This window comes from Kogia breviceps, chromosome 7 (genome assembly GCF_026419965.1).
Source record: "Kogia breviceps isolate mKogBre1 chromosome 7, mKogBre1 haplotype 1, whole genome shotgun sequence".
Taxonomy (NCBI): domain Eukaryota; kingdom Metazoa; phylum Chordata; class Mammalia; order Artiodactyla; family Physeteridae; genus Kogia; species Kogia breviceps.
In genome coordinates, this window is record NC_081316.1 from 46,416,745 (window position 1) to 46,440,925 (window position 24,181).

Sequence of the window (24,181 nt, forward strand, 5' to 3'; positions counted from 1 at the left end):
GGAAATGCAATTTCAGTGTAGTGCGCTTTGAGCTCTATTCTTTCAACTTTCAGTTTAGTGCCACATTTTTCTCAGCTAAATTGCTAACTTTTCCTCTGTAGGCTACTTATGAATCCACTTGAGTTTTAATTTCAGCTCTAATAAGAGTTTGAATCAGGATTTTTGAAGGGATGCTGAGAAACTCTTTTAAGGAGTTGCTGAGGGTGTTGGGATTGGTGCTGGGACTAAAAGTCCCTCCTCCTGTCCAATTCTCACCCCATTCCCCGTGGACATACTCATTTTGGCTAGAATACTTTAGCTTTTACCTATTTATTTATATTTCCAGATAAGATCTTTGAAGAAATAATACTCTGCAGAAGAAAAACATGTATGTAAACTATTTATTTACAACCTGGTTTTTCACACTTTCTGTTGCATTACCAAGTAATATGCCCTAACTTTTAGTTAGGGAAATGTAGTTGATAGACCTGAAAATAAAATAATACAAATTAAACTGTATCCAAGGTCATTTATACCTCAGAACCTAGGGATTTTCCAGACTAAGTGCCAACATGCACTGCACCAGCTGTCTCAGAGCTCAGATCCCCTTTGTTTCTTGGAAGAATACAAAATGTAGGCTCTCATCTGTCAATCAGATGCCATGATGATAAGATCACTTATGTCATCTCTTTTATACTGTAGATTGGTTAAGTTAAGAAGTTCAGGTTTCTGGTATAGCATTTAAAAAAATAATTACTATGAGCTGTAATTAATTTGTTTGGGGGGGTTGTTTTTCTGTTTTGGAGATCCTGCAAATATTCTGACAATACGTCTTTTGTATCCTAAGTGCTTTATACACACTGCAGGCCTTTTATTTTTTTTTAAATAAAATTTCCAAAAGAATGACTAATAGAGCATGAACAGTGCTTATGCACTGTAGTCCATTGTGTAAGTATTGACAGCAAAATTTGCATTTCTAGAAAAGCTCATTCACAGTCAGAATATAGAGTACATTCTTTAATGTTCTTGGGCAAGCATGCTATGTATGTGCTCAGGACATTACTTACAGGAGAATACTTTTTTGAAAAGAACCTTTTCTTTCCATGGAATACTGAAGAAAAATTGAATTGGCAGTAGGAGTGAAGCAGTTTAAATAAGGCAAGTGATTTAAATCTTATTTTAATGATTATAGTCAGTAATGACTGGAAATAAAAAATTAAATCCTTGGGAGGCATTTGTTTACTAGGATATATGGAAAGATAGGTGACTTGTTTCTAGGTTGTTTTGAATTAAGAGTGTAAAATGTTGGTATGTTTGTTTATCTGCATCCCTAATTTTCAGACACTTTCACTTTTGCTAGAAACATTTTTATGGGATTTTGAAATGTTAAATCAGGAGAACTAAGAGGAGTATAACTATATTTTTGGCATCTTTTGGTGCTTGAATTTTATTTTTCTGTTCATTATTGTGAAATACCGCCAGTGTTGGTACGACGGACAATAAAGTAATGTTAATTCCATTAACGGTCCAGCACACTAGCAGAGTCAAAGAGGGTCAGTGCTTTGTTAACAGTCACATTGAAAAATACTGGTCGGGGGCTTCCCTGGTGGCGCAGTGGTTGAGAATGCACCTGCCAATGCAGGGGACACGGGTTCGTGCCCCGGTCCGGGAAGATCCCACATGCCGCGGAGCGGCTGGGCCCTTGAGCCATGGCCACTGAGCCTGTGCGTCTGGAGCCTGTGCTCCGCAACGGGAGAGGCCCCAACAGTGAGATGCCCGCGTACCACAAAAAAGAAAGAAAAATACTGGTGATGGAATTGGTTTTGTGATTGAAGCTTTGGGCCAGTCTTCTGTTTGAATCTATCAGAAGTTACACAGGGGGCTTCCCTGGTGGCGCAGTGGTTGGGAGTCCGCCTGCCGATGCAGGGGACGCGGGTTCGTGCCCCGGTCCAGGGGGTCCCGCGTGCCGCGGAGCGGCTGGGCCTGTGAGCCATGGCCGCTGAGCCTGCGCTTCCGGAGCCTGTGCTCCGCAGCGGGAGAGGCCGCAGCGGTGAGAGGCCCGCGTATCGCAAAAAAAAAAAAAAAAAAAAAGAAGTTACACAGGATACATGTATGCACGAGTGTGAGGGTGTGTGTGTGTGTGTGTGTATGTGTATAATATGTACATATTTATATATATTAAAAAAGTTTCCCCATGATATTTGTGCTTAGTATTCAGTGATTCGTCCGTTAACTGAAACTTTTTTACGTTTAAAAGTTTATATGTTTAGTTATCTTAGTCAAATGAAGACATTTTATCGTGTACATCTGAGTGAAAAGTACTTTTAGGTCTAAGAGCTTTGCTCCATTTTAATTTAATTAGTGGGTTCCTTTATAAGGGAGACCCTTATTTCTTTTTTTTGGGGGGGGGGTGGGGGAGGTACGCGGGCCTCTCACTGTTGTGGCCTCTTCCGTTGCGGAGCACAGGCTCCGGACGCGCAGGCTCAGCGGCCATGGCTCACGGGCCCAGCCGCTCTGTGGCATGTGGGCTCTTCCCAGACCGGGGCACGAACCTGTGTCCCCTGCATCGACAGGCGGACTCTCAACCACTGTGCCACCAGGGAAGCCCAAGGAGACCCTTATTTCTGATTTCATACTGTTTTCCTTTCTGACAAGGGTACTCTTGTATTTCCACGATGCTATTCGTTGAACGCTTTCTACCAGTTAAGTATTTAGTACGAATTGCTTTCTACAGGTCATGTTTTTTATCCTTACTATGGTCTTAATAAGATGTCATTACCTTATTTTATAAAGAAAGAAGTTAGATTAAGTAACTTGCTTGAATTATTATTTGCTAAGCGGGAAACCAAGTCCTTGTGACTCTGCAGCTCATATTTTCAGCTACTGAGCACTTCTGCATCTGTGCTCTATGCTTTGTGTTCTCTTCTGTTCGCATTGCGTCCTTTATATCCTTTCAGTCCCACATTTTACTATTATGAGATACTTAGATATCCAGCATCTTCCTTAGACCATAAGTCCCTTGAAGAAAATGAATCTGTTTTCAATACTGTCCCCAGTACATGATTCATTGGTGATGTCAGTAAATGTCTATGAGAGGGGAGGGTATGAATTAGGAGACTTAGGAAGTTCCTGCCCCACAAATGGAGGGGAAGAGTGTGAAGAGCCAGAGGGAAGATGGCTAAGAGGCCTTTAGTGGAGGTAGAGATTCTTAGTCTCCATCCTTGAAGGAAGCTGAGGGGTACTTTAGGGCATGGGAATATTTGGAATTGATAAGTGACCCCTGCTATCTGGAGACAGATTTTTCTGCCTTTGCAGCATTACCATGGATGCTTGTAAGTTCACTAGTATTGAGGCAAGAAATCCTTTTGTGGTAGGTACCAAAATTCATTTGTTTAGACATAATTGTCATAATTAGCAAGTTTTTAACCTGATTAATTCTCAGGAATAAGTATAACTTAAAAAAAATCTAACTGAAACAAACCAAAAAATTGAAAAGTGGAGGGTACCTTATTTAATACTATATATTTTGAAAAGCATATAAAGAGTAATTTCTATCTTCCTACCAATAATTAGTTTGTATAACTCTGTTCGCCTAAATGCTACACTTTGAAATAGTAGAACTTTTGAGACTAAAAGGGTGGAACATTGCTCTTGGGAATAGTGTAGCAAGGGAAAAAGATATTCTGTTGCAATAACAACAGACCAGTAAATGTGTGGGAATGACTAAGAGTCAGATGATGGGATTACTGTTTTGATCCTGTGGTGGAAAGAAAACTGCATCACTCTGGCTGAGATAGTGGCAGGACTATTGAAAAATAGTATGACTAGTGCTGTCCTGTATTATGCCTCTCTTAGTTACTATAAAGCTAAGTTGTGTTCTTTCATAGGTATGTGTGTATGTTCATTTGGTTATTTTTGTGGAGCCAGAAGTTAACATTTAAATAATACTTACTTGATTCCTTTAAATTAGGAATAAAGAGAATAATATAGTTTAGGGTAGAATAAGAAGTGGGTTAAAGAGAGGAGTTCTACTGAGAATGGTTTCCCATTTACAGTGGCCATGGCTCTGCAAATTTGGATAAGCACATCTGAGAATGTAAATTGTTTGCATGTTCATATAATCTTTAACTCGTCTTCCAAAGGATTATACAATGGATCAGAATTTAGAATATAATGCAGTTTTATTCTGAGGTATTTTGAGCCTCCTGAGAAAAGCAGTCTACATATGAATAAGTATAAAGAATAATTAGTATTAGTACCAAGAGTATTCCACAGTGCTGGTTATATTTTTATCAGTTTTGTAGCTTTTGAGAAAATATTCTCTCTATAACAGCTTTATTATTTTCTAAAATGTGTGTTTTATTTATACTTTTTTTTTTTTTTGACATAGCACACAAGTACAGACATTACTGCTCTTGAGGGCAGAAATTGTTTGGCCTACCCTTGAGGTATTATGACTATTTTTGTTCCGAAGTACACTTACCTTCCATTATTCTGAACCTTATTAATAACCTGCAGGTTATCCAGGGCCAGGGAATGTTGTATTTATTTATGGCTTAGGTATTTGAACCTTGTCAGTGTTTTTCTGTACCTCCATTAAAGGATTTATAGGAACAGAATGATTATAATTTGATACTGTTTCTTAGTAACAATTCTGATAAAAGGTTTGGGCAGAAAAGTGCCTACACTAATTGAAAATGAATAAAATTTCACGATGTTGCTGCTGTGTGACGGCCTTTTTACAGGGAAAGTTTATGCAGTATACGTAAGAAATAATGTTGATGGAGAAGTCTTTGAATCACATTTTCATATGGGACAATAGTTTATTTCTATGTATGTATGCATGTGTGTGTATAAGAGGGGAGAGTTGGGGGCATTATGACTATCAAGAGCTGAAAGGGATATTAAAAATGGTAAAATCCAGTTTAGCAAATATTTCCAATAGTTAGAACAATAACTCTTCATTTGTAATCCTAGAATTTTAGCTCTAGGATTTTTATGCTCTCAATCATAGAACCTTAGATTTGAACTTTGAGACCATCTTGTGTAGCAGCTCCACCCCTCAGGTCTTCCCTATGACTTGAATGTCATCATTCACAAAGCCCTCACTTCCTCAACACTTCCTGCTCCATTTTGGAGATCACTCTCATCAAAGAAAAGAGGCATTGGGTATAGGAAATGACCCTTTTTTGGTAGCCTGTCAATTAAATGGAATATGGATAGTGGAGAATGATTGCTTAGTTTGGAACCATAGTTGTATTTCTCATTTAAGCATACATTTGGAAAAATCCTTTTTGTCATTTGAGGGCAGGTGACATTTCATGATTAAAGCAGATACTATGGAATAGTTATAATTTAATTTGAATAGTAACACCACAGTTCTTTTCATCTTGACTCTTTGAAATCACTCTGTGAAACTGTTATGAAACTAATGGTCATTAAAAAAAAAGTATTTGGACCATGAACTTGTGACTCTCTATGTCATCTTTTCATTTGTGTGCCCAAATTCTATCCAGTTTGGCTTTTGTCTAAAATAAGATGATGTGTTGTTTTTTTTTTTTTTTTTTGGACATCTGGTGACTTTTCCATGAGTCTTTTACTGTTTGTCATGATAGATTTGATCATCTCAAATATTTCTTTATTTAATGTCTTTTCCTATAAATCAGTTATTCCTTTAAATTATTTTAGTGTAAATAGGTCTGCCTTACCATTTAAAATATAATGGATATGTCCTAAATGCTAATCTCTAAGGAGCTCTGATTTTTATTTGGGAAGTTTTCTTGGTACATAAGCATTTATTTTGTACATTTTATCTAACTAGAAAACGTAAGCTTGCTTGAAAACATTAGCAAAGAACTGTAAGAAATAGCTGTGACTCAAAGATGAATGTGATGAGGGGGGTATATATCCAACGAGTCATCCAGGAGGAATGGTGTTAATGTAGAAAGTCTTCCTGAGAAGATGCCTTGTTTCTTAGATAGCCCCGTGTATATCTTAAACATTTTAACAGTTACTTCATTTTCCATATTTTAGTATATTATCAGTTGTTGGATGCTGGTCCCTTCCCGCCCCCCTTAGTAGTGGTGTTTATATGTAAAAGAATCTTAATGCTTAGATAGCATTTTCACATCATTTTAGAACTATCCAGTGAGATAAGAACAAGTATCAGTATTTTTATCCCTACTTTGCAGTATGAAATTGAGGCTCTGAGAGGCTAAATGACTTTCCCATGATTTACGAGACCTAATTTTCCTTTCTCTTCTTGTAGCTTAAACTTACATGTCTTAGTTGGGGTGAGAGAATAATTTGTGTTAGCATCCTCCAAAGTGTCCCATGCTTCATACTGTGATGGTGCTTTGCAGTATGGTTACTTATAATCACTATTAAACGCTTAATGGTAGACATCCCTTTTTGGTCATGAAATGACATAGTACACAGCATTTGTGTTGAAAGCAGAAAGGATCTTATGTATCCAACAACGATTTAATAATTGGAACTGGTTGCTAGAGGGGAAATATGAAATTTCCTTTTCCAGAAGTTATTTTTCTTTCTTGTCATGTTTTAAATAAATTGTATTACATTTTCTCTGGCAGAGATTATGGATGATTTAGCTCCATATCTGATTATGGATAATTTAGCTCCTTGCTTCTTTAAGGATAAAATTGTTAGAGTTTCATTTGTTTTAATTCTCCAACCCTGTGTTTAACCTCATTCTGTTAAACTGGTGTTCTCTGATGACAGTAGGCAGCATCCCATTCCAGCCTCCATTAGATAAAAATAGTATTTTACATTGTTAAGGTGTTTCTGTCAGGTAATGTCCTAAGCTCTTTGCATGCATTATTTTATTTAATCTTTATCAGTATGTGAACTATTTCTGGCATGTGGTAAGTAAGTACTTAGCAAGTATTAGCTAAATGGAGGAAACAGAAAATAAATAAGTAAAACAAAAAGTATGTCAGATAGCAATGAGTGTTTTGGGAAAAATAAAGCCGGGAGGATAAACAGAGAATGAGTGGGTGGGTTTGGAGTTGTTTGCATTTTTAAATAGAATGGCCAGGGAAGGTCTCACTAAGTAGGCAACATGTGAGCAAAATAGCTGAAGAAAGTAAAGGAAGAAATGGAATATTTCGAAGAAGAGAGTTACAGATAGAGGTAATGGAAGATATGAAGGGCTTGAAGTGGGAGCTTGTTGCCTGGTGTGTTTGAGGAACAGCAAGGGCTTCTGTGTTGTTATGGTGCAGAGGAACAGAGGGGAGAATAGTAGAAGATGAGGTCAGGGAGGTAAGGGTGGGGGCAGATGTGAAAGCTTTTGGGCCGTATTAAGGACTTTGGCTTTTGTTTTGAGTGAGATGGGAAGGTAGTGGAAGGTTTTTTGCCAAGGAGTGACTATGTCAGATGTTTCAGAAGGATCACTGTGGCTGCTGTGTTAAGAACAGACTAGGATGCAGAAGCAGGGAGACTGGTTTGTAGGCAATTGGAATCATCCAGGAGGGAGATGATGGTAGTAGCCAAAGAGGAAAGAGAAGTGATTGGATACTAGACATGTTTTGAGGGTTCAACCAATAGGATTTCCTGATGGATTGAACGTGTAGTGTAGGAGAAGAGTCAAAGTTGACTCCAGAGTTTTTGGCTCAAGAAAGTATAGAAGGATAGAATTAACATTTACTAAGATGTTAGAGCTGGTTTCAGGAAGAAGAGCAGGAATTTGGTTTGGGGCATATTGTTCACCTGGAGGTGTTACATAAATAAGTTATTGGAATCTGGAATTCAAGAGAAAAGTGTGTAATAATGCTATACATTTGGGTTCATCAGTTTAGAGATGTTAAAGTTGTGAGACTGGATGAAATTATTAAGGAGGGGAGGTGTACATAGAGAAGATAAGAGTTTCAAGGACCGAGAGTTTAGGAGTACTCCAGTGTAAGGAGGTTCAGAAGTGAGAAGGAATCACTACAGGAGACCTGAGAGGAAGAAGGGCTCGTGAGGTAACCATAAGAGTACAGTGTTTTGGAAGCCAAGGATAGACAGTATTTCAAGAAGGAAGGATCAGCTATGTCAAATGCTGCTTATAGATGAGGACTAAGTATTGACAATTGAGTTTAGCAAAGTGGAGGTTCTTGATGGCCTGACAAAAGCATTTTTTTTGGCCCATTGGAAGTGGGTTCAGAGAGAATGAGAAGTGGGGAATTGGAAGCAGTGAGTAGACATCTGTTTCAAGGAGTTTTGCTCTAAGGAAGCTCAGAGAAGCGAAGTGGTATCTGGAGGGTAAGTTAAGAGAAATAATAGCATGTTTCTATGCTGACTGGAATGATTGAGAAGAGAGGAAAATTTTTATGGTACAGGAACCAGAGGAAAGAATTGCTGGAGAGATTTTCTTGTGAAGATGAGGGGAGATAGTTCAGTGGAGGAGCTGGCTTTAGATGGAAGTATGGATGCTTTCCCTACAGTAAGAGAAAGGAAGGCAGAGTACGTATGCACTGATGCAAAGAGGTTGTAGTTGAGGGAGCCTGTGAAAGATCTTTTTTGATTACTTCTATATTTTTCAGTGAAATGGAAATCTAGATCACCTACTAAATTCAAGACGGAGAGGATGGTAGAGTATGAGAAAAGAAAAGACCATATGAAATAGTTGTCTGGAAAAATGGGAGAACATATGGATTAGGGAAATGTAGTGTGTTTGCTGGGCAGTATTAGGGCTTGGTTGAGGTGAGTGATCATGTATTCAAAGTGAGTCCAGGCCATATGGTTGTGTTTTTCTCTACACTAATCCAGCTGTATGGGTACAGATCTAGAGTAGGCAGAGAGTTGGCTTAACTAGCATTTGGGTGTTGCCAGGTAAGTACCATGAAGCAAGCAAGGACCAGAGATGATTGTAATTACAGGCTATAGAATTTAATAAGTTGGGGAAAGAGAAATAAGGTCATGAAATAGAGACAGTGAAAGACAGTAGGAACAGTGGAGGCCTTGGTGGAATTTAACAATTAAAAGATGTTGGCTAGGGTCCTAGAGAGATGAACTGGTAGTTAGTAGAATGTTTGAAATTTAAATTATGGAGGTCAGTTAATTGGGAATGCCAGTGTTTTAGGATGTGATCCTGATCTGAGGTAGAGTGGAAGACAAGATCATTGATGGAGAGGAGGTAAGGCATTGAGAGGCCAGGGTGTTGGAATATTCATTTATATGGATATTGAAATCAATAAGAATTATGGCAATTGTGTTGATATTAGAAAGAGTCAGGGTGAGCCTGAAGCTAATTCTTCAAGGAGTGAGGGAGAGTGAGTTAGAGATTGGTCGTTGACCTCAGCAAGGAGGGGTAGAAGGTAGTAGAGCCTGATGACATAAGATTGAATGATTGGGGTTTTTAGACATGGAGAGGAAGAGTAGTCTGAGAGTGGCAATGGAGAACAAGGTCTAATTTCCAGGCCCAGGTGTGGGAGAGAGGAGAGGTATTGGTGAGAAAATAAGAGGGCTTATTTTTCCATTGGAAAGGGCTGTAGGGAGAGCAGTGTTCTCGGGGGTAAAACCAGGCTTTAGTTGGAGTAAAAGGTAAAGAGACCATTTAAGGGAGAGGAAGGTAGAGGATATTTTGCTGATGATTGACCTTGAAATTCAGAAGCACAGGAGTTGGGAGGGGAGTGAATGGAAGATGAGATGAGAGGAGGGAATTAGTCTGGTGGTTCTGGCTTCTTGTGGGAACTGTTGTGAACAGAGATAAAGGGTATAATGAAGTTAGTCCTTACAGTTTTTAAGATGAGATGATAGAATGTAGGGAGACTGAGTATTGAGGGGGAGGGAAGGATGAGGTCCTGTAGAGATCACTCACAGTTCTGGGATCTACTCTTCACTTGCCGGTGATGTTGGGGAGGCTATAGAGAGATGGAGGCACACAGTCTTACCCTTCCAGAGCACTTGGATTTCTGATGTCCTTTTGTAACTCCTACTGATGGGGGCTGGGGGGAATGGGTGGTCTTATTTGGAACACAAGGAGCTGAATAAATGATCAATTATATGAGGTAGAGTTTATCATTTCCATTTTACACATAAGGAAACTGAGACTTAGTGAGGTAGAGCATCCTGCCCACAGCCACATGGCTGCTGAGTAGTGGAGTAAAAGGAGATGAAGCAGTCTTAAACAGTAAAGTAGATGAGGAGTCAAGGAACAGTAACATTCTGAGATAATAGTAGATTGTCATTGGAGCTTTCATTTACTTTCAAGATCCTACAGTATCACTTGGATTTATACTGAATTCTTATATATATTTTTACCTCATTATACATTTTAATTTTGAATTTTTCTTCTTATCACATCCTTTTCATACTGAATTCTAAATGGGAGATTTAATGAACAATCTAGTCTTCTCATATTGAATATGTTCCTTGTGTTTATTGTCCAAAAACTTAAAAAAAATTATGGGAAAGAAACCCAAAGAAACTGCTTTCTGGTTGTTTTATTCTTAACTCACTTTTAAATCCAGTTCAGCTTTATCTTCTCCAGGGAGCAGTCCTTCATTGGTCTCAGCTGAACTTCATTTTTATACAGTGAGCGTATATGATAGAAATATTGGTGTGTGTGTTTGTGTGTGCATTTGTTTCATGTCCCTAGTTAGATAGTAGACACCCTGAGGGTATTTGTCCTTTTGATTCTGTACTCCATATCAGAAGCAGTGTGATTTAGTCAAAATGGGACCTGATGTATCTGGCTCTGCTACTTATTTGATATCGTATTTCAAATCATTCACTTCACTTCTCTGGTCTGTATTTTATCTGTAAATGAGGGGAGTTTCACTAAAATCTTGGAGGTCCTTGAAAGTTATAATATTCTTTAATTAACTGGCTAACTATCAGAGTAGTTGGCTAACTGGTGCCTATACTTGCGTTTGAAAGGAACAATTAACAACTATTATTTGGTATAACTGTGGTTACTTACTGTGCAGCTTAGTGTCATTGTAAGGTGTGGGCAATAGCCAGACAGGATCAGAGTGAGAAATAGGACTGGAGAGAGAGAGGGTGGGGCCAGATAGTACTAGTAGTGTTTGTAAATGTGGGACTGAGAAGACTAAAGATGTTTGAAAATCGTTGGCACGGAGGTGATAACTGAAGCTGTGGGAATCCATGATGTTTCAGAGAGAGATTGAGGACAGAGAACAGAGCCAAGGTCAGAACTTTCAAGAGAATCTATATTTAGGGGGCAACTGGAAGAAAAGAACCTGGAGGAAGCCAGTAAATTTTAATGACAGCGGAAATTTAGAGAGGAAAAGAATCCCAAGAGGGAGGCAGTGCCAGTAGTGTCAGATATTGCAGAGAAGTTAAGGAGGGCAAGAACTAGAGAAACTTCCTGAAGTCACATGACAGCCAGAAAGCAGTATCATTAGAGCAGTAGAGGGTAGAGTTATTAATGAACCTGACATAGATTCAGCAAATCAGTGTTGAGTTTCTACTGAATATCCAGTGTTGTATAAAGTCTATGCATGTGTACACATGCACACATACAGACACACACACACAGACACAGACACACACACACACACACACTCTCACTCTCCTCTCCTGAAGATGACTGGATGGGGCAGGATGAAGAACACAGGAGGAGGGACTTGCCTTGAACCTTAGAAGGGATGTGTTATCATCTAAGATAGGAAGAAAGAGTGGGTTTGGACACAGTTAAGCTTACTGAGAGAGAGACAATATGCCTTATTACCTCAGTTATTCATTCCTATTAGATTATTGTTTCTAAAACATATAGATCTTGTTGATGTAGTAATTGATTTTACATATCTTATGAATAATTCCATTGGATTTTGCTCTTATTTTCCTTGACCTCTTTGTAGTATTATTATGTACTATGAACTACCAATTTAAAACACTCTTTTTGGCTTTCACTAAACTTTTTCTCTTGATTCTTTCATCTCTCTGACCATTTTTTTCTAGACTTCTACCTCCAGTCTGTATTCTGTGAAAATGACTGTAGTTTTGTTCAATAAATCTCAAATCTCTTATTGCTTTATACATCCTGTCCCTGGGCTCCGTGATTCAGTTTCATGGATTTAGCTGTCACCTAACTGTAACCTCTCCAAAGAATTTCAAAACTGGAAAAGTTTTGTACTTCCACTAATGAACACTTGGGTACTTTGTAAGAGCTTCACGTTCAACAGCATCAAAATCTACTGCATATTTTCACATACCCCATTCAAATTTGCTTTCTTCTGTATTTCGTGTCTTTGTCATTGTGCGGCCTGTTCCAAATGTCTGTTAATGATTTCCTTCAATAGCCTGTTAACTAATCTGACTTCCTCTAGAGGTTTTCCCCCAGTTGGTGCTCCATCATGCCAGCAGAATCTCTCTCTGCACATAGAACTGATTATGTAACACTTATGCTCAGAAATGTTTGATGGCTTCCCATTGCCTACAGAATAGAATCTGAACTCTTACTATGGTATCCTTCATAGAACCACAATTTCTATGGTTTCTTCATAGAACATAGCTCAGCCTTTCTTGCCTCCACCCCTGCCATGATCCACAAAGCCCAGTCACATAGGTTTCCCCAAGTAATCTAGTTACTTCTGCTGTTCTCTGTGTGGAATGTTTTTACTTTAACACTCTACCATCAAATCCTATTAACGGGCCATTGTCCATAACAAGATGACACATTTTTCAGGTCTGCCTCAACCTTTCCCAGTCGCACTGAGTCCTTTGCTCTTCTACTCTATTTTTTAAACCACTCTTATAGCAGTTATCACAGTCAGTTTCATAGATAGTTGAATAGGAGTCAGCCTCTCCCATGAAGATTTAATTTGGGAGCACATCTAATGTTGCCGTATTGCATGTATCTTCACAGTGCACTCATCCAACACAGTGTAAGCAGTAAATGAAAATTGCCTGAATGAATGGATGAACAAATGCATGACCAGGTAAAATATAAAATCCTTTGGCCTACTGCTGCATGGGGTACATATGTTTCCCGGTGGATGCCTTGATGCCACCTCAGTCTTAAAAATTCCAAGATGAAACTCTTTAGCTCCCCAAACTACCTACTTTTCTTGCTCTCTAATTTGGCACACTGGTTTCTCAGTCAGCAGTACTTGGGTTCATATTTTGACCCTTTTCTCTCCCGTTCTCATCATGTCAAGTCAGTTGCCAAGTTCTATTGATTCTGTCTCCAGTGTGCCTTGCATCCACTCCTATTTCACTTTTCTGCTAGTCTAGGTACCTCTGACTTGAGGAGGTCTCCTAATAGTTTTCGAACAGATTTTCCTGCTGTTGTCATCCTCTTTGACCTATTGTTAAAATCATCTTCCGGAAGCACAGAAACTTTCAGTGGTTTCTCACTGCTTTCAGAACTAAATATCTAGATACCAACTTATTTTTTAGAACTTGTACAGGCTAATTAAAACTTACCTTTTCTGGCATATCTCTGATTGAGCCTTACAAGTATCCTACACTTCAACCAAAGTGGTCTGCCTCTTACAGTAGCTTTAATATGCCCTGAATTTCCTAATACTTTCTTTTTCTTTTCTTTTTTTCATATTGTTCTTTTGCTTAGTGAAATTGTTGAGAAGGTGTTGAACCTCTTCTATGGTCTAACTTCAAATGCTGCCTCTTTCTTAAAACCTTTTTCAAGCCCCTAAGTTAAAGCTGTATATGAGCATTCCAATTTCCAAACCCCTAAGTTCTTTATTTCATTCATTTTTCATATTCTATATTGTGTTGTGATTTTTCTGTACTTGTATTAAGTACATTGGAGTGAAAGCTCACTAGGGGCAGCAACCCTATGTTATTATCTCCATATCTCTAGTAGTTCCTAGAACAGTAGTGTCTTGCATATAGTAGATGCTCAAGAGTATTGATGAAATTAAACTGAGATATGGGATAACTAAAAGAATATGCTAGTGAAGAGAGCTGAATTTACAATATCAGAACTGAGAAAAGACCTTTTTTAAAAAAATAATCAGGTCATTAGTAACTATAGGAAGGAGCCATTTTAGGGGCTTGATAGAGGCAGAGGCCAGATGGGAAGGAATTAGGGCATGAGTAGGTACTAAGAGAATGGAACCATTGAGGATAGACAGTTTGCTGTAATGTAGAAGGTAGCTAAACTCTTAAGAAATGGAATATGGCCTGCAGATTTGGAAAGAGACTTGTGGAGGAAAACCACATGTGGTGTTTGAAAGAAAAATGAGTGTGCTGTCAGAAACGCAAGTGCCAAGATTACTCCAAGTCATGCGTTTTTGTTTTTCACCTTGGCAGAGGAGAAGCAGTCCAGTGAGTCAGGCCACTGAAGCTAATAATGAGTTCCAGTGTACTGAGGCCACAAGATGAGATTAAGTGTGTGAATCACAGAATAAGAAACCTTGTAACATAACCATGTTGGGCATTAGCAAGGGTGATGTTCCTCAGTCAATGAGTTTATATTCTTGTGTTCCAGTTCATTCTGATGAAATTATTTATTTAGAAGAGTTACTGAGCCAACCATATGTATATTTTTAAGGAGGTATCTCCCCCTAATTAGTACAGGTATGTTTTGAAATGTATGACATTTGAAATAGAATCACTAAGATCAGAAACCCTAATGGTGGAAGCTGTTGATAATGTGTAGTAGGGCCAGGGAGGCAGACAGTGAAGGTCTTTCCATTGCACTTGAAATGACATTATGGGGGAGACTTCTGTGGCCCATCTGTAGTTAGTTAAAAAAAAAAAAAAAAAAAAACAAGGAAAAAAGAATCATTACTTAGCTAAATTAGAATATTTTTCAAGCGTATTTTAAAAGATAGATATAGCTTCTGATAAAATCATTTAATATAAAAACAATGAAAATATTTAAAGAAATTGTGGCTTATATTTCTTGATAGGGTATTGTTTCTGTTTATCTATAATCAGGGGCATTGAATTTACACAGTGAAAGCCCAGAGTTCCTGAAATAAGTATAGCTATTGAATTTAGTTTCCTTTTGACTCTGTTGTATGAAATACAATATTGGAATATTTCTATTTAGTTTATGAGTCTTAACTTCATATTCAAGACTGTGATTATCTAATTAGAAAAAACATACGTATATATACACTTACATACACATATACCTTTTGGACAATCAGTTTAATTTTTTAGTATTTATCTATATATTGTGTGAATATTTCAAAAGGCAGAATACTCATTTCTGAAGCTCTGGAATGTTAGAACTAAAAGGAGTTATCTAGGCCACGATTCTTAACCTTAAAGTCCCTGAAATTGTAAACAATTCAGGGAATAGCTTTCATGAGATTTTTCAAAGAGGTATCTGACCATCAAAAAGCTAACCATTAAAATAGTCTAATTGGTACTTTTCACAGATAATGAAACTGTAATGGGGAGTGGGGATTAAGTCACTTGGCCATGGATACTGCTGTTAAGTATCCTTGTTTCTTAATTCCCAACTTTTTCTTTAATCATTCCAGTAGAAATAACAGTCAAAAAACAATTCCCACCAGTTGTTTAAGGATTATTTGTCATTCACTTAAGACATAGCCTCCTTAACAAAATATTTGCTCCAATGTCCTAAGAAATTTTTCAATGGAAATGGAATACTATATATGGTATATAAAGTAACATATGCGCATGAGCTCCAGAAGGAAAATGAAACTTTCTGTTTATCTTCCCCTGCCTTGTTCTGCCCCCCCAGCCCCCCTTTGCCACATTTCTTTTTCATCTTGTCTTATGTTCTAGTCATGGCCTCTGATGAATTTGATTAGAATAATTTAATCTTTTGATCATTCTCATTTTTTCACTCATTAATTAGTTTGAGCAGTATTTCTCGAGTGCCTGTTCTATACCAGGTACCGTGCTAGGTCTTAGGAATAGAATGGCGAGCAAAATTGACAGTTCTTCATTCTTAAAGTTTGTAGTCTTAGAGGAACTAGTCAGGGAGTTTTGCAGAACTAGGCTCCCTGCAGAGGTGCCAGCTTATTTAAGGATCTCAAAGAAGGCCACTGTGGTTGGACAGAAGAGCAAGGAGAGAGAGAGAGATGTACAAGAGGAGGCTGGAGAAGGAGGCAGGGGCAGATCATGTAGCTACTAGAGGCTAAGGTAAGTAAGAGCATTGGGGAGCCATGGAAGGATTTCAAGCAGGGGGATGGCATGGTGCTTTTAACTTTTTGGCTATTATGAATAATACTGCTGTGAACATCCATGTACATTTGAATAGTTTTTTTAAGTAGGCATGTTTTCATTTGTCCTGGATATATGTTTAGGAGTGGAATTGCTATGTCATTTGGTAACTCCATTTCACCTTTTAAGGAACTGCAAGACTGATTTCCGAAGTGGCTATACCATCTCACATTCCCATCAGCAATGCATGAGGGTTCCAATTTCTCCACAATTTTGTTAACGCTTGTTATTGTCTTTTTTTTTTGCGGTACGCGGGCCTCTCACTGTTGTGGCCCCTCCCGCTGCGGAGCACAGGCTCCGGACACGCAGGCCCAGCGGCCATGGCTCACGGGCCCAGCCGCTCCGCGGCATGTGGGATCCTCCCGGACCGGGGCACGAACCCGCGTCCCCTGCATCGGCAGGCGGACTCTCAACCACTGCACCACCAGGGAAGGAAGCCCTTGTCTTTTTGATTTTAGCCACCCTAGAGGGTGTGGAGTGGTTTCTCATTGTGAACCCCTTGCCTTTTCCTAGCAAGGTTTTAATCCTGGCATTTAGGATTCTTAGTGTTCTGGTACCAGGCCTTTTATCTATTTTGTTTGAGTCAGTGACTTATTATTCACAAAATACGACCTATACTTTCCAAAACTCTTTTAAAAAATTTCTGTGTGTGTGGGGGGGGGATTGGGGGGGATGGGAGGGGGTGCTTGTGATTTGCAAAGCCTTGATCTGTGCCTTGCAGTCCTTCCTTAAAGGCCCAGCTGAATTTCTTTCTCCTTCATTTGAACACATCGAGCCATGTGGAATAGTTGATATTTGACCATTTTACCTACAAAACAGCAATTTCAAATGGTTCAACTTAATGTATTTCTTTTCTCTAATCCTCAAATTATTACCATTTCCTTTGAGTTTTTTCTCCTGGCCCTTGTTTGTACCTCTCATGGTATTATTGATATGCTTATGTGGTATAATGTTTCTTATCGGGCTGAAATCTCAAGGGCAGAGGCTGCTCTGTAATCTAGTATTTTGTACATAGTCAGGGTTTGGTAATGGTTAAAAATTTTTTAAAGGTATATGTGCGTTATACAGTGAATCAATATAGACAAAAATGAATCAGTATAAACAGTTCATCAATGTAAACATAACTGAATACAAATGCACAGGTGTTGGAATGACTAGACTTATTGAAATTAATCAGTAAGAATAACTTAGGACTGGTTTATTGTGGAAAATGCACCTTCAAGATAAGTTTGAGGTGTTAAAAACCAGAGTTGATCAGAAGAGAAGACAGTTTGGAGACTAAATTAAAAGCTGTTTGGAGTGGAAACAGAGAAGAGTCTGATTCTCATGACCAGGGGCAAGGAACAGGTTTGTCTGGCTGGAGGGAAATGTAAACTGGAGCTAGAAGTAGGTATGGTGGAGAGCCTTGGCACTCTGAAAGCTATTACGAGATTTAATTTGATTTGGAGGCAATTGGGTACCAGTATACGCACTTTCATCATAATGAATACAGGTGCTACAGGATTGATGGAGTGATGCTTGAAGAACATTATTCTTGTAGATTTGAATATTATATATTAGAAAGTGATGAGACTAACATCCCTGAGTGAATCCAGTTATGAGCTGATTCCAGCTTTTTTCAGCAAAAGTGTATTGAGCTAGAGTGAGACATGAAAATGGGAAATAAAAACCATATCCAATGTGAAAAAAAGGAAGGGAAGAAGAAAAGAAAATATAAACTTTCTTGATGGAAATGACTTCATGCAGTTGGAGTGTCTATCAAGTTGGGGTGAATAGTTTTGGGAAAGGTAGTTCTGTGGAAAAAATAATAGGCAACATGAACATTAATTTTTACTCATATTTTTCCCAGAGAAAGGTTATTTCTGATGACATAATTAGGTCTCTTCTGGTAGGACTGCCATGTCCTTTTTAGTACTTTTCAGAACTTTTGAGCTTTTTTTGTATAGAAAAAAATTAATTTTGTATTATCAATTTTAAATTGGAAATCTTTCACTTCTATCATTATATCCAAGAAAAACTCCTTTGATGACTTTTATTCTCTATGACTGTATTAGTCAGCTCAGGCTTGCATACAAAGCAGTACTATAGACTTGTGGCTTAAACAACAGAAATTTATTTCTCACAGTTTTAGAGGCTGGGAAGTCTGGGATCAAGGTGCTAGACAATTCAGTTCCCAGTGAGGACTCTCTTTGACTGGCTTGCAGGTGTCTGTCTTCTTGCTGTTTTCTTACATGGCCTTTCCTGGTGTGTGCTTGCAGAGTCAGGTAGGGATGGGGGCAATGATAGGCTTTCTCTCTTCCTCTTCTTATAAGGCCACTAATCCTATCGATCTTAACTTATACCCCACCCTTATGACTTCATTTAACTTTATCTCCTAAAAGCCCTGTCACCAATTATAATCACTCTGGGGCTCATAGTGAGCTTCATTATAAGAATTTGTTGGGGGGGCACCATCAGTTCATGGCAACGACAGACTTCATTTGACTTCATTTTTAAATTGGCGTTCACAGTGCCAAAACACATGCCCTTATAGTGGGAAAAATATTCATTTTTCTAATACTTCTAACATAATGTTGTCCAAAAGACATAATTCCTTATTTTGTGAATACCAGGTCTTTACTTGTAGTTCTTGCTGTCCCCTCTGCCCCCCCAGTAAATCTGTGGGTACAGTCACTAGGGGACATTTGTATTCTGACTTGTAATATGTCACAGCTGAAAGTAGTATTAATGAGAGGTGAAACAGCAACTTTGCCATTATAATTTTTAAATTTATGCAGCTAATCTTACTTGGGGTGGGGTAATTTCTGTGTAATAACACTCATTTGTCATAAATAATTACAGCTAATATTGATACTTACACGTGGTGCTACATATTTTTTAGACGCTTTACATACTTTATTGTGAGCAAGATAGGGAAGTGATCTGTGGTGAAGGATCTTGGAATAGTAAACAATAACAGTTTCTGAGAAGAGGGGCTCATAGATGAGTAAATACAATACAGTGTTACAGGTATTATGATAGAAATATGTACAGTGTACAGTGAAGGAAGAAGTAGTCGTGTTTACAAGATAGATAGGGGCAAAGAGGGCATGGAAATCTACGAAGGACATGAGAGGCAAAGACAGCAGGATTAGCAAAGGTGCAGATGCGTGAAATAGCTAAAGAACTTAGAGAAACTGCAAGCCATTCCCAACGGGTTCAGATGAATAAGAGCTCCAGCTAGATATGTAGAACAAAGGCCAGATCATGGAAGACTTCAAGTGTTGTACTAAGGAGTTTGGGCTCGATTCTGTAGCCAGCGAGTAATCACTGAAGATTTAAGCAGGGAATGCAAGTTAAAACCACAATGAGATATCACCTCACACCTGTTAGAATGGCTCTTATCAAAAAGACAAAACATCACAAGTGTTGGTGAGGATGTAAAGAAAAGGGAGCCCTGGTAAACTGTTGGTCGGCATATAAAGTGGTACAGTCGCTATGGGAAACAGGATGGAGGTTCCTCAAAAAATTAAAAATAGAACAATTAAAAATAGAACTACTGTATGATCCAGCAATTTGACTTCTGGATATTTATCTGAGAAAAACGAAAACACTAACTCAAAAAGATATGTGCACCCTCATGTTCATTGCAGCCTTATTTACAATAACCAAAATATGGAAGCAACCTAAGGGTCCACTGATGGATGAATTGATAAAGAAAATGTGCTACACACACACACACACACACACACACACACACACACACACACAAAACGGGATATTATTTAGCCATAAAAAGAAGGAAATCTTGTCATTTGCAACAACATGGGTGGATCTTGAGGGCATTATGCTAAATGAAATAAGTCAGAGAAAGACAAATACTGTATGATCTCACTTATATGTGGAATCTGAAATACAAAAACCGAACTCACATAGAACAGATTGGTGGTTGCCAGAGGCAGGGGATTAGGGTAGGAGGGAACGGGTGAAATGCGAAGGTGGTCAAAGTACTTCTGGTTATGAAATAAAGTCATGGGGATGTGATGTACAGTATGGTGACTATAGTTAATAATACTGTATTGTATAGTTGAGAGTTGCTAAGAGAGTTGATCTTAAAAGTTCTCACCAGAGACTTCCCTGGTGGCGTAGTGTTTAAGAATACGCCTGCCAATGCAGGGGACATAGGTTCGACCCCTGGTCTGGGAAGATCCCACATGCCGCGGAGCAGCTATGCCCGTGCGCTACAACTACTGAGACTGCGCTCTAGAGCCCGCGAGCCACAACTACTGAAGCCCGCACGCCTAGAGCCTGTGTTCCATAACAAGAGAAGCCACTACAATGAGAAGCCCACACACCGCAACAGAGAGTAGCCCCTGCTCGCTGCAACTAGAGAAAGCCCGTGCAGAGCGACGGAGACCCAATGCAGTCAATAAGTAAATAAATAAATTTATTTTTTAAAAAGTTTTTATTAGAAGAAAAATTGTAAATATGCATGGTGATGCATATTTAACAATAGTTAACAATACTTAACTGTGATTATTTCATAATATATACAAACATGGAATCATTATGCTGTACACCTGAAACTAATATAATGTTATATGTCTATTATATCTCGATTTAGAAAAAAGTTTTAAGCAGAGGAATGATAGAATCAGATCTGTTTTTGAAAAATCACTTTGGTATTAGTTTGGGATGATATATTGAATGAGTAGTTGAGGGAAGAGGTGTTAAGCTAAGACAGTAAAAGTTAGGATATAAAAAAGGATGCATTCAAGAGGTGATAGGAAGGTAGACTCTACGGGACTTTGGATTGATTGGATGTGATTGGCTTGGGGAAAAGATAATGATGGTTTAGAAAAATCACTTGGTAAGTGAGAGAGTGTTGCTGAGCACTGCCCAGGGCCTAGCTAATATTTTCTAACCATGAGTTTTAAATGGCCCCAATGTGAAGATTTATTCCATTAGCACAGGAGAAGGTAGATAGTTATTCAATATATTGATCTGAGTTTAGGGATTAGTTAGGGAAGTGGTGGTCAGTGGATAAGGATACTGAGTGTTTGGTGAGAGAGAGTATAAAATGTTACTGTGTATTTCAGGTTGGATGGGGAAGGAAGTGAAGGGGGATAGAAAGAGCAGTAAAGCATGAAGGATAATGACAAATGGAGGAGTTGAGTTGTCACCACTAGGTTGAAGATTAGATGAAGGGAAAGTTAAGAAAGTGAGATATTTGGAAAGAATAGCATCTGTGGTCAGATATTGGTTTCCTTAAGTTTAAGATTACAAAGGCTGGGTAGTTTCCAGAAATGATAAAGTACAATGTGTGACTACAGAAGCACATTGCTAAGGTGGGGATATAGACGAGGGATGTAGAAGTGAGGAATTTTGAGCTAGGTTTAGTTTGCCCTTATGGGCATTAAAATTCCCATGATGAAGAAGGCACTTTTGGAGTAGAAAGAAACTTTAGAGAAGAAAGTGAGCCAGATTAAAAAGTTCTTACTGAGTGAGGAGGAGTAATTAAAAGGTGAGTGGATGATAGTTACAGAGAGGTTTTACACCCAAATCCCATGAACCTCAGAGGAAGAAGGCTTTTATATATGAAGATGGAAAAGTTATACTAGTGTAGAAGCATGAGAAAGGAGCTGGGGAAATGCTGGCTTCACCTTTGGGCTTTTAAGATGTGGGACAAGAAAGTTTTCTTTAGAAAAGGCTGCAGTGAAGTGGATTCCTGGAAGGAGATCTCAGTTGAAGCAAAGAGGTGGAGGGGAGAATTTGGTTGAAGATGTAAGAGAATTTATTCAGTATGGAGTAAAAAGTCCAGTATAAAGGTTAGGAAAAGTTAGGAGCTGAAGGAAGACTTGGGCAGGGAAAATGGATGGAGAAAACACATAGTCGGACTAGAAGGTCTGGCATTTTTGAAGAAGTTCAGGATGACAAGGATAACAGGAATGTTTGGATTGAAGTTTATGTAGTGAAGTTTATGGGCCTAGGAAAACCAAAGTGTCATTGGTTACTTAATGAGATTAGCAGACTGTAATCTTTGCTCTGAGTTCAAATGCTTTGCCAATTACAAGATTCTTATTCTCTAGCAGTTTATAATTTAAAAAGGAGGAGGCTGTGTAACCAAAGAGCTCTAGTCTAATGTGGAAAGTGTTAAGTGCCATTTTAGAGTATAGGCAGAAGTGTTGTCGACTGAGAGTTTTGTTCCAGCTGGAAGACCTGGGGAAGGTTTCTTGGAAAAGCTAGCCTTTTAACCGAGTCTTAAAATGTAAGTAAGATGTTAATAAATAGATTGGGATAAATGGGCATTCTTTTTGGAATGGCATGAGCAAAGGTATGAATTCAGGGAAATACAGAGCTTGTTTGTGGAACAGTTCATAAAAGGTCAACATAGAGAGCTTGACCTCAAGATGAGCAGTTGGGAAATGGAAGAGAGCAGTGGAAATTAGCTTGTATTATTGTAGTAGCCATGGTGATCAGAAGCATGCATAGAGCCCATATGACAGGAGAAAAATAACTGCTGAAAAAGAGCTGCATTCTGTGGCCACCTTCAGTCTGAGTAGCCACTTCATGTTTATACCAGAACTTTCAGGAGTTGTGATGGTGGTGGTGGTGGTGTGTGTATTTGTGTTTGCTGTAATCACAAGTATTCCCACCCTTGTCCCCTCCAGCCCCTCGTTGCCTGCCTGGAATTTAAAACCTTTTAGCGCTTATTCAAATACAACAGTGTAGATCACAATATCTACCCATGTTTATGTATATCTGAAAAGAGAAGTTAATAATTAAAGGCTGTTTTCCACACTTTTGCTTGAAAGACTGATTCTTTGAGACTGCAAAGTATTAGTTGCAAGACCTGGTTTTGTTTATTATTTTATTTCTCTTAGATTTGTTTATTTCATACTTTGGCTCTAAAGAACTATTGGTGTCCTAATGGTACATGCTATAATATTCCTATTGATACTATAATTTTTAGGTATATACTACCCATAATTCCAAATTGTGTTTTATTGCCTTTACATGTTTTTTCTGTTTTCCCAGAAGGTCATATACATAAAAAATAGTACCATGCATTCATTCAGCTGGTTCAAAATAGACTTTGTGAGGTGTTGATTGCTGTAACACTTAGAATTGTGTTTGGCTATACAGAATAGAAAACTTCATTAGTGATTGTAAAAATTGAACTTCATTTATTTTACATAACCAGAATTCCCAAAGTAGGGAGTTGTTGGTGTAGATTCAGCTGCTCACCAGGAAAGGACTTTATGCTCTTTTGTGTCCTTCACAAGCCAGCATTTGCTCATGTTTACAGGATGGCCACAGTATATCCAAGCTTTACGTTCTTGGTCCAGGCAAGAGAAAGTAGGGAAGGTTAAGGACCACCTTGTTATTTCTGCTCTCCTTTATTAAGAAAATAAAAGGCTTCCATAACAATTAATAAACCACCCCTTAAATCTCTTTGGCCAAAATTGTGTCACATTGTTTCCTAGACACAAGGGAGCCAAAAACAAGCATGTCATCTTGGGCTGGCCACAAACTGTCCTCACTAAAGGCGGGAAAGAAAGGGTGTGGATATATATGGAGCAGGCAGCAAACAATATCTGTTAGAGTACTGTGCCTAAAGTTTGTCTATTTTACTTGTTATTTTAATGCACATGGAATTTAATTACTCAGAAATTGGTACGGAAAAAAGGAAGAAATCATTCTCAGCCTATCAATTTCTTTTCCTTGCATTATAAAACTAGATAATAGAATTCTTATGACTGCTCCTTTGTATAATATAGATTCTTGGATACAAAAAAATTACACAATTATACTTTGAAATAGTTAATAAAATAAAGAGATGTTTGTATTTGAAAAAACAATTTTGAAGTGTTCACACTGGAATGCCATTTTCATTCATTTAAGTGAAGTGACAGTTTATTTTGGGGGATATGGTTTTCACATTGTATAAATATATAAAAACATATTGTAGATAGCATGATCTTATACATGGAACACTAAAAACTCTATCAAAAGAACTGTTAAAACTTATAAGTAAATTCAGGTTAAGTTGCAGGATACAAAATCAACATGCAGAAATCAGTTGTTT

At 38.3% G+C, this 24,181-nt stretch overlaps 1 protein-coding gene across 10 annotated transcripts in view; it reads left to right on the forward strand.

The window, feature by feature from the left end:
* The window catches only part of MTMR2 (myotubularin related protein 2), a 107,499-nt gene that overhangs the window by 12,412 nt on the left and 70,906 nt on the right, over positions 1–24,181 (forward strand). For 2 of the 10 annotated variants that reach the window (XM_067038255.1, XM_059068230.2), the window contains one exon: positions 12,812–12,884. The exons of 7 other annotated variants lie outside the window; for them this stretch is intronic. In XM_067038255.1, the coding sequence (XP_066894356.1) occupies positions 12,865–12,884 (20 nt within the window). In that variant the 5' untranslated portion in view covers positions 12,812–12,864. Of the gene's footprint in view, positions 1–936; positions 1,138–12,811; positions 12,885–24,181 lie in introns of those variants that run through there. One more of the 10 variants, XM_067038258.1, reaches the window with a different exon arrangement.